Raw genomic sequence first — 15,332 nt, 5'->3', positions numbered from 1 at the left:
TCCGGCGGCGGAAAGGGCGTTTATTGTGGCCGCGGGCGCTACAGCTTGGTGCCGGCCGGGGGCAGCTCCGAGCGCTGCGTGGGGCCGCTGGGCGTCGAGGAGGCGGCGGCGGCGGCGGCCGGGCGGCGCTGCCCCAGCAGCAGGCGGCAGCGGGCGCGGAACCGCCCGTCGAGGAAGGCGTAGAGCAGCGGGTTGAGGCAGCTGTTGAGGTAGGCCAGGCAGGTGGCGTAGGGGTGCAGGCGGGCGATGAGCCCCAGCAGCGCGCAGGGCAGCTCCAGCAGCCCGGCTGCCGCCAGCGCGAAGAGGCTCTTGAGCAGGTGGAAGGGCAGCCAGCAGCCGGCGAATACGGCCACCAGCGCCGCCATCAGCCGCAGCAGCCGCCGGCGCGGGCGGAGGTGGCGGCGGACGGCGGCGCCCACGCAGCAGTAGCAGACGGCCATCAGCAGCAGCGGCGCGGCGAAGCCCACCGCCGTGGCGCCCAAGCTCAGCGCCGCCGCCCGCCCCGCGCCGCCCGCCGCCAGCTCGCACAGCGTCCGGTTGCGCGGGCCGCGCCGCGCCTCCCGCAGCAGCAGCGCCGGCAGCGCCGCCGCCGCCGCCGCCGCCCAGAGCGCGGCCAGCGGGCCCAGCCCGGCGGGGCGGCGGCGGGGGGCGGCGCGGGGCGGCGGGGCGGCGGCGCGGCAGCGCTCGGCGCTGAGGCCGCCCAGGCAGAAGGCGGAGGCGAACATGCTGAGCAGCACCAGGAAACTGCTGAGCTTGCAGAGCGCTGCGCCGAAGGGCCAGTGGAAGCGCAGCGCCGTGTAGGCGGCCCACAGCGGCAGCGTGGCCACGAAGGCCAGGTCGGCCAGCGCCAAGTTGCCGATGTAGGCGTCGGCGGAGCGGCGCCGCGCCCGCGGGCCGCGCCACACCGTCAGCAGCACCAGCCCGTTGCCCGACAGCCCCAGGGCGAAAACCAGCAGGTACAGCAGCGGCAGCAGCGAGAAGGACGCCTCCCAGTCCGCCTGCCACTCGCACGCCTCCCCCGTCGCGTTGCCCGCCACCTCCTCCCCGTAGTAGTACTCCTCCGCCTCCGCGTACTCCATCGCGGCCGGCGGCCCCCAGCCCCGCCGCACCGCTATAAGCGGCCGGCGGCCCCGCCTCCGCCGCGGGACAGCCCGGGGACCGTCGCTCCGCCCCGGCGCACCATCTCCCCCGCCCCGACCCCGACCCCGACCCCCTCGTTGGGAGCTGCCCAGCAGCCCCCCGCCCCGCCCGCCCCCGCTATCCGCGCCGGGAGCAGGGCGCGGCCCGCGGGGCAGCGAGCGCCATGGGCGGGGGGCGACGGCAGGCGGGCGCGGGAGGATTTTGGTATAAACTCCACGATGCCACCTGCGGTGCCCCTGAGGGGTTGCGGTGCCCCTGAGGGGTTGCGGTGCCAGCGCACCCGAAATGCGCATCCCCGCAGCCTTTGAAGGCGAGCGGATGCCCGGCACGGTGCCGGGGCTGAAGGTCGGAGCCGAGCGCCGGCATCGCGCAGGACGAGCCGTCGAGGATGCAGCAAGCAACGGGTGCAAAACCCTCCCGGTGAGCACGGCAGGGAAGCAGAGCAGCAGCACTCGGCGTGGGGAGCCTGTGGGCTTCCCAGCTCCGGGCGCATCAGCGCTGCGTTGTAGAACTAGGTGCTCCTTGGTGTTGCCGTGCTGGTGCGTAGCCTTGGCCGAGTGGGATGTGGAGGTCTGGTGGAAGGAGGTGAAGCAAGCCCCGGGGCATCCTGGCCTCGTGAAGCGCCACCCTCCACCTCCCCACTAGCACCTCATGCCTCCTTCCAGCTGCTCCCTCCAGCACCAGACCTGCTCCTGCCTCCTGGTTCGAGTGCAGAGGAATGGAGGAGAGGTGGTGGGTGGGGTGTCCTTCCCACTGCTTTCTGCAGAGACCTGCACTTTTAGTGTGTTTTCTCAAAGGCAGAAGCGAGTTTGTTCATCCCAGCCGGTGTGTTGTAAGAGCTGTCAGGTCCTTGTTCCCACTGGAGCTGGTGATGGGGAGAAGGTGGCCACTGCCTGCAAAGCAATCTCTGTATGCCAAGCATAGGGGGAGAGTGAGTATGCACTGGAGGAGGGGCGGGGGCTCTTAGCATCGCTCGGTTCAGACAAGGGGGAAGGAGAGGCTGATGCTGCAGTTGAGAGCGCGGACTTCATTTTGAAACTGCAGCTGGGTTAGCTGCACATTCTGGGCAGCACCCTGGTTTGCAGCAGCTGGTGGCAGCAGGGCCCCTTGTCAAGTGTTTACACATTCCTGGAGAGACTGCACCACTAAGCATCCTTATTCTCCCCTTCCCCAGCCACACTGAGGGTGAGGAACAGACAGGATTGTCAGGAGACCCAGAGCCAACGGCACCTGTGAGGTCTCTCCAGTGGGCTGTTTTCCTACAGATCCTGGTCTCTGTATTTCAGATAAATTTTCTTTTCTTTCTTGTCCTCCTCAGACACACCGTAAAAACATCCTTGTTTGAGGAGAGCCTTGCAGAAGACACTTTCCCTGTATCGGTCCCGAGGTGGCGGGTGGCCAGCTGCAGCATTACCAGGAGCAGGGAGGGAGTGCTGGGCTGTGGTGAGCTGCTTGCTCCCAGCAGAGGTTTTTCCTTCACTGGGAGGGGCGTGGTTCCTGTCCCACAGTGGAAAGTGGGCAAACTGAACCCTGGACCATGGTCGGTAAGTACCTGGGAGCTAGACAAGAGGACCTCCCTGGGCAGCAGGGACATTTCTCAGTCTTCCTCATCTTCTGTATCGTGTGCCTAATGCTGGATAGCCTTTCCTCAGCCTCAGCTGCCATGCTGCATGAAGCTTGGGGTCTCAGGGGGCTGCAGGGTGAGCAGGAAGGGTGCCCCACGCCTGCTGCAGCTTGTGAGTGGGCAGTGGTGTCTGTGCTGGGGCACTGGTGGCAGTGAGGACATGTTGGTGCCTCTGAGGACATCCTGGGGCTGTACTGCACATGCACACAGGAGGGCTCCTCAAGTCTTTGTGGCCGTGGGCTGATGAGGTGGACCGGAGAAGATGGAGATAGCTCTGATCACCACCTGGAGCTGTGACAGGTGCAGGGGAGGTGATGCTCTGAGGAGGTGAAGCATTTCACACTGCCCCAGCCCAACCACCCAGGACAGGGTTGTGTTGTTTCCAGGCCCTACCCACTGTCTTTGACACCAGCCAGGTGCAGGTGTGGTCCCCAGATGGAGCTTGAGACACCCCATAGAGCCAGGCTTGGGCAGGGGGGCTTGTCTTGCCTGGAGGCAAGGGAGGCCCCGACAAGCTGCCTCATCTCTTGTCTGGGCCCCCTGTGTCCCTTTGCACTGGCTGTGGCTGAACTGAAAGCGCTACCTTGACTGTGGGTGGCTTTTTCCTGCTTGAAGAATGATGGAGGATTCCTGAGAGCCACCATCTCTGCTGGGTGACCCATGCAGTGGGTGCGTGACACCACCTGCTTGCTCCTGTGGCCACGTGCCGTCCTTTTGGGAAGCCTAAAATTGCACTTGAGGGGAACCAGAGCCATGCCATGGAGCTGCCCATGCCACGGCTGTGTGCATCCCAGCAGGACGGAGGCTATGAGGCTTCTGGGGAGGATTTGGGCTGTGCTGCTGGCCCTGGTGGGCTCCACCAGCCAGAGCACCCTTGCAGCCTTCCCCTAGGTGAGCACCCAGCTGGTGCCTCCTCAGCAGGGTTGCTGCACTTGGTGGCAGTTCGGTGGGTTTCAGTGCAAATTCTTAAGCTGCAAGGAAGAGACTCCAAATTAGTCTAACAGAAGAAATCAGCTTGTCCCCTAACCTGGACCATGGGCTGGTGGTGCCCTTCCTCACACCAATGCCACCCCTCTGTGATGGCACCCCAGAATAGCCAAGGACTTCTGGGGGGGTCTAATCTTGCTAGTTCAGATGGTGATTGAAGAAGCTTTGGATGTCTACTGCCAGGTTTTACAAGAAGAGAAACTGCAACAATTTACTCTTTCAGACTCAGAATAATGAGCTGAATGGAGATCACAGCAAATCTCCCCATGCCTATGCTGTGGAGGTGGAAGATTCCTCTTGGCATCCTGCTTGTGTGCTTTCCAGGGCCATAGCCTCTCCAGAGGGGTCAAGAACCAGGCAGGGAAATTTTATACTGCCAGCAGTCCCTGCTGCAGCATTCAGGCTGTTCACACTGATGGTGTTTCAATACGAGTATGTGGCTAATATTTTCTCAGCTACTTGTCACTAATCTTTTCTTAGTTACGGGCAACACTACAACCTGGACAGCTGGGCCAGGGCACTCACCAGTATCAATACAGGCTGGGGGATGAAGGGACTCGAGAGCAGCCCTGCTGAGAAGGACTTGGGGGTACTGGTGGATGAAAAGCCAGACATGACCCGGCAGGGTTTGCTGGCAGCCCAGAAAACCACCCGTGTCCTGGGCTGCATCCCCAGCAGCGTGGCCAGCAGGGCGAGGGAGGGGATGCTGCCCCTCTGCTCTCTCTCGTGAGACCCCACCTGCAGCGCTGCGCCCAGCTCTGGGGTCCCCAACATCAGAAGGGCAGGAGTGAGTCCAGAGGTGGGACACATATCAGGGGGCTGGAGCCCCCCTTCTGTGGGGACAGGCTGAGAGCTGGGGCGGTTCAGCCTGGGTCAGAGAAGGCTGCGGGGAGACCTTAGAGCAGCCTGCCAGTGCCCGACGGGGGCTTACAAGAAAGCTGGAGAGACATTTTGCAAGGAAACGTAGGGATAGGACAAGGGGGAAAGACTTCGAACTGAAAGAGGGGAGATTTAGATAAGAAATTAGGAAAAAAATTCTTCCCTGTGAGGGCAGCAAGGCGCTGGGACAGGCTGCTCAGGGCAGCTGCGGGTGCCCCATCCCTGGCTGGACGGGGCTGGGAGCAGCCTGGGCTGGGGGCCGGGGGGGTGGGGGGTGGGGGTGGGTGGTGTCCCTGCCTGCAGCAGAAGAGGTTGGACAAGGTGATCTTTAAAGATCCTCTCCAACACAAACCATCCTGTGATTCAGTAGGTGGTGGTTCATATTTGGTTCTTTTCAGGTTACAACAGAAATTGTTAAGGAAGGGCCCATGTGCAGTGGTGGTCTTAAAATCGCTGTCACATGGGGAAATTGCAGTGGCAACTTCCTCCAAAAGAGGAAAAGCTTCTCAGGTAGCGTCCCTGGAAGAGTCTGGGGCTGCTACTCGGCATCTCAGGTCCCTGTAAGATGTCAAAAGACTGGGATGTGCCTGGGAACAGTCTCAGGTGGATCCCTGAGGAGGCAGTTTCCTCCAAAAGAGCCCCCAACAACTGAGGCAGCTGGAGGAGATCTTAGTGGCTACTTGGGATGAGAGAAACCTACTAGAAGGAGAAAACTGTTTCAGATGTCCATGCTGGGGAGCCTCTGAGGTGCCTCCAGGGGAGGGAGGGAGGGAGGTGGTTGGGCAGCGCTGGTGTCCCCTGGAGCTATGGCAGCCCTAGGGGGGCCAGGCCACAAGTCTTCTTACAGGCTCAGGGAACAGTGGATCGCCCATTCTGGGGGCTGGAAGGAGTGTTCCCCCCAGGCAGATGGGCACAGGTCCACGCGGGGCGTTCACCTTCCTCTGCAGCACTGAGCACAGCTTCTTGCCAGGGCTCCTCACGGCTGCTTCTGGCCAGCGGTTCCCTGCAGTTGCAGGACCAGGAGACCAGCTGTGCCCTCCATCCCTCCGCCTCTCTTCCCTGCGCCAGGCTGGCGGGGGAACCTCAAGGACATCTGTGCATTAGGTCACCTGGGGGTCCTCTGCCCTGTGCAGAACCTGGCCTGCCTGGGAAAGCTGTGGGCATGATGCTGCATCAGGCAGGAGCTGCCCCTTGCCGCCCGGCTGTGCACGCAGTACGAGTACCGCACTGGGCTCCTCTGCCAGAGCTGCTGTGTGTGTCTTGGTTTGTCCTGATGGCAGCTGAGAGCATCTCCAGGCGCCTGGGCCTGCACCCCCTGGCCCTTCCACAGGGGTCTGGCTGCCCCTGCCCTGCCAGCAGCCTGGGTTGCCCAGGGCGTCCCTGTGGGCAGGGATGGGACAGGAGCCTGTTGCCAGAGCCCAGTTCTTCTCTGGGTCCCCACTTCCCAGCAGGCAGCCCAGGGCCTGCTGCACTGCCAGAGCCCTGCCCCCACCGTACCCAGGGTCTCCAGAAGGGCTGCAGGGTGGGAGGGGAGCATCTCTGACCGCCCAGCCTGGCCAGCACCCAGCCCTTTCCTCCAGGGAGCAGCAGGGTCTGCCATGGCTGTGCCAGCATCCAGCATGGAGGGTCGACAGCAGCAGGAGGAACAGCTCTCAGGGAGAGCGCTCGTGCCCTGCACCCAGTCCCGGGACACCCAGTCCTGGGGCACTCTGGGCACGCCTGCTATGCCTGCTCTAGCTGGGGCCTGCTCACGGACCTGGTCAGCTGCTTCTGCCCCTCGGACCCTGCCAGTTCCTCCGTGGGTTCCCACAGGGCAAGTCCCACCTGCTCCCTGCCCCGCAGCAGCCAGGAGCTCCCTGCTTCTGCTGTGACCCGCTCCCCTCCCACTGCTCCACAGCAGCCCAGGTCTCACTGCAGGGCAAGAGCTCTGGGCTCAGCTCACCCACCACCCACGTGGCCCTGCCCCCTGCCCCCCCCCTGCTCCCTGCCAGACGGGGCCACAGACCCTGCTTCCCACCCCCCCAGAAACCACACCTGCCTTCTACAATCCATTTATTTATAGAAGTACAACATTAAAACCACACCTGGGGGCCAGCACAGACCTGTGGAGCACAGTTCCAGCCCCTCCTGCCCCCAGACCCCCACAGCAGTCCCTGGCACAGCTCTTGCCTTCCCTCCCTCACCGCAGGAGGGGTGTGCAGCTTCTTGGAGGTCTGGCTCATGGCCAAGTGGTCCATGACTGTTCTCCCACAGCGAGATGCACGGTGCAGGCAGGAAGAGCAGCCCACCACCTCACTGGAGCTGGGCATTGTTGCACAGTAGCCACTCGATGGTTTCCAGCAGGTAGGCCATGTTGTAGTGCCGGGCAATGTTCTGGAAGACGTTGACGTGGTCCATGAAAGTCTGGGGAGAAAGGAGCAGAGAGGGAGGCTTCCTAGCACTCCTGGGCAGCAAGGGGCTCCAGGGGGATGGGCCAGGCAGGGCTGGTAGGGCAGAGGGCAGCACAGCAGGTCCCAGGGGATAAGCAGTTAGAAAAGAGGCAGAGGAGAAACGGGGCACTGCGGGACTCCTTGCTGTCTCCCTAAGAGCTGCTGGCATGGGGCTGGGCCAGGCAAGAGGGTGCAGGCATACCTGGGAGGAGATGGTGAGGGCAAAGTCTCCCGCACAGCTGCAGTGCACGGGCATGTGTGTCTCCTTCACACCATGACACTTCTTGCACACCTGGTGGCCAAGGAGTTTTTGGTGTGACAGGAGACGAGGCCAAGCCCCTCTGCCAGGGGCAAAGTGAATGTGTCCAGCCTCAACCAGCCAGGGGGAGGGGCAGAGTAGAGAAGCCCTACACTCACCAGGTCCTGCAGCACGAAGGCCATCAGCTTCTTCTGCAGGGCTTCCACCAGCGCTGTTTCGATGGCATCGAAGTCATACTGTGCCTGGCAGTTGGGGCAGACCCAGCCAGGCAGCACCAACCGATCCTAAGGGCAAAGAGGAACGAGCTGAGCACCAAGAGTCCCAAGCACTGAGATGTTGTGTATAGTTTCTGGAGAGGACACAGCATCAGCCTAAGCCACAGGTGCTCAACTCAGACCTGAGCTGCTAGAAAAGGAGGTGAACAGAAAACAGCCTTTAGGTGAAGCTGATCACCAGCAGCAAGCAGAGCTGCAACTCTGGTGTTGAGAAGATGGGGAATGTGACTGACCCGCCTCCAGCATTGCCATGCTGGGGCCTCTGGTGTCCCCAGGAAAAGAGGCTGCACCTGGGAGACGGCAGGGTCCTTGCACAGGTCCAAGTCCCTGCAGAAGTTGCAGTTCCTGCAGATAACTTCAGGGAGTACATAGGAGCGGCAAGGGTCCCGGAACTGGGCTTCTTCTGAGAACTCGCCCACCTCGATGAGGCGCAGCAGGTCCCGGCGCAGTTTGTTCACCTGGTTGGTTATGTTGGCATCCAGGGATAGGACCTACAAGAATAAGAGCCAGATGAGCCTACCAGCAGAGGAGAGTGTCCTCACTGGGACAGCTCATATCCTCGTGACCTCATATGGATGGGCAAGACAAACTGGTTGTAGATCACTCCTGGATGGAAGCCGTGGCAAATCTGAGCCATAGCCAAGGACCAGAATTTGAGCCCTGGCTGCAAACCCTTAGAAAGGGGGCCTGGCCCACCATGCTGACCTTGCAAACATATTTGATGAACTCCAGAGCTGGATTGTTGAGTGGCAAGTAGGAGCCAGGCAGCACCGGGAACAAGTCTGACGGCTTACTGGTGTTACGAGAACCAGCCATCTTCTTCTGGATCTTCTGGGTGATGGTAAAGAAGCTCTGGGTGAGCTCATTGGCCACGTAGTCCTGCGAGAAAGCGATCATGCCTAGAGAGACAGAGAAGACAGTGCTTCAGCCGTATGATGGCGTATCAGGACAGTAAGGTGAGTGGCTCTGCCAGCACCAGGACTACCCCCATGGTTCAGCACTCACCAGGCATGGCCCCCATCTCCCCCAGTGCCTCCTGGGACACCTGACTGGTGCTCCTCCTCTTGATGGGGGTGCTCCCAGGGGCATTGCGTCGCAGCTCCTCCTTCATGCTGTGGTACACAGCCACAGTGTAGGCTGGGGAGAAACAGGCAAGGCTCCAGCTCCAGCCCACACCAGCAGCCACCTTGCTGCAGGCTCTCCCTGGCACCAGGGAGGCACGAGCAACCCCATCCCCTTGTCCCCTCGCTGGGACAGCTCACCTGACACGATCATCAGGAAGTAGCTCTGGCAGGAGGCAGCCTGGGGCAGGAACTGTGCGATGTTCCAGCTGTTCTCCAGCTGCTCTTCCACGTTCGGCTCCCCTTCCTCCTCCTCTTCTTCCTCCACTGCCACCTCTTCCTCGCTGTCTTCCTCCTCCAATGCTTGCCTCTTGCTGGTGTCCTTCTGGAGGAGCCAGTGACATCACAGTAGCTCCTCATGCCCAGCCAGCACCTCCCTACTCAGCTCAGCCCCCAGCACCCTGCTTCTGGGAGGACTGACCGCTTTCTGTCTCTTACCTCCCCATAGTGGATGCAAGGATTCACTTTTCCTTTGATACCTCCATAATTTGCTGGATCCATCCAGAGCAGGAACTCCCAGCAGCGGGAGAAGGAGATGGTCAGGGAGTGGAAGATCTCCTTGGAATGGATGCTGGAGGAAAGAGACTGCAGTCAGCCACAGCGTTGGCATTGTCCCTAGTAGTTCGGAGCCTTCTCTGTGGAACAGCTTGGGAAGGAGGTGGTGCTGGCAAGGAGAAAGGGGGTTCCCCTCTCCCATCCGCTGTTGGGCACCCCAGGGGAAGCCATGCCCAAGGAATCTTGGGTCCCTATTCTGGTGCCTGCACCATGGCTGGGATGCTGAGACCCAGCTAGGGGATGAGGTGCTGGGCACCTTAGGTTCTCTTGAAGGTCTCTTCTGGATTGAATCCTATGGGTATTCTTGGAATACTACCTATAGAGGACAGCTAAGGGACAGTTCCCTACTCCAGGCATGACAGCAAGAAAACTGGGAAGCTTTGTCCCTTCAGTAGCTTCACCAAAGGAAAAAAAACCCCATCAGTTCAGTGCTGAGGCACATCAGAAGGCAAAAAAATCAGCATCTTCCTTCCTGGCCCCAAGCCCCGCCTCAGCTCCATCATCTGAAAGCCTTCACCTCCAGGCCGAGCTAGGCAAGCACATCCCACCTGTTGATGATGTACTCCATGTAGCTGATAGCATCCTCGATGCGCCGTTTCTTGGTGCACAGAATGATCCGGTTGAAGTTGGCATAAACCACTGAGGAGCCCAGACGCTTGAACTCGGCCACCAGCCTGCAGGCAGGGCACAATAGCACGAGTCAGCAGGCAGGAAAGCAAAGACCAAGGAGCAGATGCAACCTCTGGAGGACATGCTGATCCAGCCCAGTCAGGAGTCATGCATATCAGTGATGGCATGCACAGGAGCTCACCACACAGTATGAACAGTATGGGAGGCCCAGCCTACTGCCCACCTCTCTGGAGGCTGTGGCAGAGAGTGATTGTGGGTGCCAGCAGCACCCTGGTCACTAATGCCACACCTGTCCCTTCTGCGTTGACCAGCCTGGCATGCTCCAGGTCTCACTTACTGCAGGAAAAGCTTCTTCATCATGTTGTGGAGTGTGCGGTGCAGCGCGGGGTCATACAGCAGGGAAGAAGGAGAGCGGAGCCAGCGGTAAAAGTGGATGACCTGGTTGTCTGCATAGATGTTGTGATATTGCGTGATCTCCTTCACCCAGCTCACCACCATGCTCTTCAGGATCCTGCCAGGGAGCAGCAACCAGCATCACCCCACCAGCCATGAGCAACCCCTTCCCCCTTCCAGACAGGAACATGTTTTCAGTATGCTGGAGGACCCAGAGCAGAGACATGTGAGCCCTTGGCCCATGAGCCACAGGGTAAATATGTGCCTCTATAACCTGGTGGAGCATGAAGAAAGGAGAAACAAGAAAGGACAAAGTCTTCACCAACATCCCTGTACATCTGCTGGCTGAGCCACCAAGCAGTTCTGAGCCCAGGATCTTCAAAAGCCTGTTGGAGAAGATGCCTGCCCTGCCCTCGAGATCTGAATTTATACTTGGGAGCACTCCACAAGCCCCATTGCTGGCATAAGTCTGGAGGGAATGAGAGACAGGACCCTGGAAAAGGACCTGCCAGGATGGAGACCAGGTGTTCCATCTCCTGATAGCTTCTAGAGCCATACCTGAAAGTGTTGGAGCACAAGGCAGTTTCATCATAGCTAGCTGGGATGTTGGCAGCTTGGTTCCCTGTCACCATGTCTTCTAGGGATGCCTGCTGAATCACGTCAAAGCTGATGCTCATGCTGGAGCCTCCTTCCATGTCATTTATGTGGTGGGACTGCAACACTGTGTTTACAGCCAGGCTCTGGATGTCCAGCTCCAGACACACTAACAGCAAACACAACCTCTCAGCAGGCAGGGCAAACAACAAACGAGGACATCCTCCCTGCCCCTCTGCCAGAAGTGCTTTTCACAGTTATAAGGGTAATCTATAGGTGTTGCTGTAGCAAGTGGGGAGATGCTTTCACAGGTTAGACTGTGTTGACCAGCACTTGTCTTTCAACAAGATCTGCTAACCCTCTGGGTTTTTTTCTGGAAGCTGCAGCAGAGGAGCTCAGAAGAACTGACTACCACTCAAGCTGCTTCTCCCTTTGAGAGAGACCTGTCCTAGGGTCAACCAGGTATTACCAGCTGAGCTAGTCTGTCCTTGGGCTGACACACTGCAGGTGGTCTTTGTGTTGCTGTCCGTGGCCATGAACTGGGAAAAAGCGTGTATTCAGGTGCCTGCACACAATTGCAGGTGAGACCTCCCTGCCCCCAGGACATGCCCCTTGCCCACATCACTGCTGCAACTTTAAAGCTGCTGGGGACCACTGTCAACACAGAGACTCTTTAGAGACTGCATCCATCCCTCCACAGGGCTTGCAGAGCAGGATCCAGCTCTGCCCCTACTCAGTGCTACCACCCTACTTCCTCCTCACCTGTGGAGTAGCAGCCAGGGTTGTTTATCTCCACGGAGGCTCTTTCATCAAACTCCATGACTAGGCGGTTGTCATCAGCCTCCTTACCCCCCAGGTCCGGGCGGGCCGTGGGCGAGAGCCACAGCAAGTGGTTGTGACGACGAAGGTGGCGTGAGAAGAACAGGTCAGAGCCAAAGGTAGAGATGTCATCAGGGAGGTTCCCAACGGGGATGTGGTAGTACCTGGGGCACGGACAGGCAAATGGTCATTGGGCTTAGCGCTGCTGCAAAGACAGGGGCCCCCGTCTGTCCTCTCCAGGAATGAGGCAGCCTCCTGTGGTCCCACCAAGGGCACAGCAGCCCCAGGGAAACATGGCCACCCCAGGCACCTGCTCATCTCGAAAGCCTGGGAGAGGCAGGTGTCCAGGTTGAGGTAGTGGCGGATCATGCGGCGGGCAGCATGGCGCTGCCAGTCCAGGACCGAGTAGTTGATGTCATCTACCAGCCGGATGGGGACCAAAGGGAACTCCTTGATGATGGGGATTCCACTTGCCAGCCGTTTCAGGTCCCAGTTAGACTGCACAGCAACCAGTGTGGGGCCCCGGTGCTCGTCCTGCATGAAGGAGGACATGTCCTGGTGCACTTCTCCAGCGAGTGTCTCTGCTCAGCAGGAAACCTCATGGTGGGGACAGCACAACCCAGCACTTCTGAAGCACCCACCTCCATGCAACCAGCTCTCCAGCTGAGCACAGGGATGAGGGGAGATGCTGAGGTAACCTCACTGCTGGCACTACCCTAGGCAAGCCAGCCCAAGCAAGGCAAAGCCCTTGAGCAACACCCACTTCTAACCCTGACCTTCGGGCCAGCAGCTACATACAGGCGCTGTAGGAAATGGTGCACCAGTGCCTTCCACAGCATTCTCCCCTTCCCACATGCCTGCGTGGACAAGGTCCCATGGGGATCTTCCTCACGCCTTCATCTCACCTTGTAGCCCAGCAGCAGCCGCTGGATGGCTCTGTAGATGGCCTTGGGGTCGGTCTCGGCACGCACTTCAAAGGTGTGCTTGTCTGGGGGCAGCAGGTCTTCACCCACCTTTTCCAGCAGTGCACTGCGCTCCGCTGAGAACAGGGTGGTGAGATTCGGCATCTGGTTGCTGCGCACCTGCACCCAAGGGGGACCAGGTTGGAGCTGGGGGAGAGGGACCCCAGCCTGCGCAGTCCTCTCCCCTCTGTATATCATGTGATGCCTTCCACTAGTCCTGCCAAACTGCAGCAGGGATGTGCGATGCGTGGAGAAATCTCCTGTTGCCTGACCCCCAGGGTAGAATCATAGGATGGTTTGGGTCGGAAGGGACCTTTAAAGGCCATCTAGTCCAACCCCCCTGCAACGAGCAGGAACATCTGCAACTAGATCAGGCTGCTCAGAGCTCCCCCCGTCCGGCCTGGCCTTGAGCCCTTCCAGGGATGGGACACCTACAACCTCCCTGGGCAACCTGTGCCAGTGTTCCACTATCTCACAGTAGAACATTTCTTCCTTTTATCTCACCTGAATCTACACCCTCTTTTAGTTTAAAACCATTAACCCATGTCCTATTGCTACAGCCCCTACTAAAAAGTCTGTCCCCATCTTTCTCATAAGCCCCCGTCAGGCACTGGCAGGCTGCTCTAAGGTCTCCCCGGAGCCTTCTCTTCTCCAGGCTGGACAACCCCAAATCTCTCAGCCTGTCCTCACAGGAGGTGTCCCTCCTCTAACAGGTCCACGTCCTTCCTCTGATGGGGACCCCAGAGCTGGGCGCAGCGCTGCAGGTGGGGTCTCACGAGAGCAGAGCAGAGGGGCAGCATCCCCTCCCTCGCCCTGCTGGCCATGCTGCTGGGGATGCAGCCCAGGACATGGTTGGCTTTCTGGGCTGCCAGCAAACCCTGCCGGGTCATGTCTGGCTTTTCATCCACCAGCATCCCGAGTCCCCCAGCCTCTGGAGTCCCACCTTACCTTGTCCATCACAAAGACAGCAGCCTTGCGCTGCGAGGGGATGAAGAGACCCAAGAGTGCCTTGCTGCCCTGGAAGCTGTGGTAGAGGTAGATGTGACGAATACTCCCTAGGGGGACACAGCATACAGTGTCAGTGGTGCCCGTGGGCACCAGGTCCCAGGTGTGCCAGGAGCATCTCTCCCAGGGTGCCTCACCTGGCTCCAGGTAAGTGAATTGGGCCAGCGAGCGCATCTCCAGGTGCTCAATGTCAAAAGTTTCAGTCTCTCGCCCTGCCAGGTGCCCAACCAGCTGCCTGCTGACTGTGCACACACAGCCCAAGTGGATCAGGGCACGGAGGAGGAGTGGCACCTGTAACAACGGGGAGAGACACGGTGGAACAACATTCCGCTACCAAAGTCCTTTTGGGTGTTTCAAGCCTAGAATGACACAGCTTAAAAGCCACAGGTAGGACATACCAGAGGTGCCTCCAGCATGAGTTTGGTATTATCACCCTTGTCAGTGCTGGAGACACAGAACAGGTTTCTTAATTCACCTGCATTCCTACCTAGCTTCGGATCCCACCATCAAGGGCAGCAGCAGGTACTTTGGAGGATGTGTGGCTATCTGGGCAATCTCACAGATCTGCAACTTGTGTTTTGGCTCTCCTTTGAGACAAAACCTTCACCTGAACCACCAAATAATTGGCACAGAGGGAGATCCACCACTGATTTGCCCTGTTTAATCAACCCTACAGCTGCAAACTCCACTGCTGCAAAAGGCACCTGAATGACTTGCTGTAAGAAGCCATAAACGCTCCTCACCTAATCACGCTTCCCTCATGTCAGTTTTGACTTTATAGACCCCTAGAGCACATCCCCCATTTTCAGATCTCTTTAGCAAGCCAAAGCATTCCTATGTCCTTAAGCCCCACCCCTGCAAGGAAGCTGTTCCCATCCTCGCATCCTCCTCACCATTCTCCTCTGTTAATCCCACTACATTTTTTGGAGACTGTGCTCAGAATTGCACTGCAGATGTTTAAAGATCAAGACAGGTCTTTCCCTGCCCAGGTCTGTGTCCATCTGGGTTCTCTGTATCTCCTTCTGGGCTACCTGCCTGACCACCATCGCAGAAGTTTTTTCTGATGCTTACACAGAGTTTCACACATTTCAGTTTGTGCCTACTGCCTGCCATTCCTTCCCTGTGCACCACCGAGAAGAGTCTGGCTCCGCTTCTTTATTCCTCCCATCAAGAAGGTCCCCTGAGCATCTTCCCCTCCATAGCAAACAGCGCCAGCTTGCTCAGCCTCCCCCTGCAAGACATGCTGCAGCCCCTCAATCATCTTGCTCCCTTTTACATGTTTAAAATATCTTCATGCTCCTTGTTTTACTTCAGTTGATAATTTTAATTTCCTCTTAGCTAGCCGCTGCTTGATTTTACTTAGCCCCACTTGCTAAACACTATGGTAGTGGAGAGGACTTGGGTTTGCTACCAGAAGATCTCCTGCAGGTATGATGAATTTGTGTACATGTCACTTTGGCAGAGTAGTTTGAAATAAATTTTGGGCACTGCTTACTAAACTAAGAGTTGTGCCTTGCCTTGTGGGACATTTATCCAAATTTTCTAAAAGCAGTAAAGTGCTAAAAAGGGTTTCTTTCACCATGCCCCACTGTAACACTTCCCAGGTTATACCACTAACTTTGGTAGCTGGTCTTCCAACTTTATGTTATTTTTGCCCTTG

The 15,332-nt window shown here is 58.6% G+C and overlaps 2 protein-coding genes across 3 annotated transcripts in view; both read right to left on the bottom strand.

The window, feature by feature from the left end:
* On the bottom strand, positions 1-4,196 carry LOC129735282 (apelin receptor A-like). Its single transcript, XM_055700998.1, has one exon. The coding sequence runs from the start codon at positions 1,431-1,433 to the stop codon at positions 39-41; it is 1,395 nt and encodes a 464-aa protein (XP_055556973.1). The 5' UTR covers positions 1,434-4,196; the 3' UTR covers positions 1-38.
* A 2,473-nt stretch (positions 4,197-6,669) lies between these two features.
* Positions 6,670-15,332, bottom strand: part of POLE (DNA polymerase epsilon, catalytic subunit) — a 29,436-nt gene continuing 20,773 nt past the window's right edge. For both annotated transcript variants that reach the window (XM_055712194.1, XM_055712204.1), the window contains 16 exons: positions 13,810-13,963; positions 13,616-13,722; positions 12,611-12,787; positions 12,016-12,239; positions 11,649-11,869; positions 10,851-11,055; positions 10,237-10,410; positions 9,818-9,943; positions 9,153-9,285; positions 8,856-9,039; positions 8,599-8,730; positions 8,299-8,492; positions 7,884-8,084; positions 7,477-7,602; positions 7,262-7,351; positions 6,670-7,033 (listed from right to left, as the gene is read on the bottom strand). In XM_055712194.1, coding sequence (XP_055568169.1) covers positions 6,923-7,033; positions 7,262-7,351; positions 7,477-7,602; positions 7,884-8,084; positions 8,299-8,492; positions 8,599-8,730; positions 8,856-9,039; positions 9,153-9,285; positions 9,818-9,943; positions 10,237-10,410; positions 10,851-11,055; positions 11,649-11,869; positions 12,016-12,239; positions 12,611-12,787; positions 13,616-13,722; positions 13,810-13,963 — 2,559 coding nt within the window. In that variant the 3' untranslated portion in view covers positions 6,670-6,922. The remainder of the gene's footprint in view (positions 7,034-7,261; positions 7,352-7,476; positions 7,603-7,883; positions 8,085-8,298; positions 8,493-8,598; positions 8,731-8,855; positions 9,040-9,152; positions 9,286-9,817; positions 9,944-10,236; positions 10,411-10,850; positions 11,056-11,648; positions 11,870-12,015; positions 12,240-12,610; positions 12,788-13,615; positions 13,723-13,809; positions 13,964-15,332) is intronic.

The sequence above is a fragment of the Falco cherrug genome, chromosome 1 (assembly GCF_023634085.1).
Source record: "Falco cherrug isolate bFalChe1 chromosome 1, bFalChe1.pri, whole genome shotgun sequence".
In the NCBI taxonomy this organism is placed as follows: Eukaryota; Metazoa; Chordata; class Aves; order Falconiformes; family Falconidae; genus Falco; species Falco cherrug.
This window is presented reverse-complemented; position numbering and strand designations above follow the sequence as displayed.

What these genes read in the sequence shown, in the direction of transcription:
- LOC129735282 (XM_055700998.1), bottom strand. Translation starts at nt 1,433, where the DNA reads ATGCGCATTTCGGGTGCGCTGGCACCGCAACCCCTCAGGGGCACCGCA.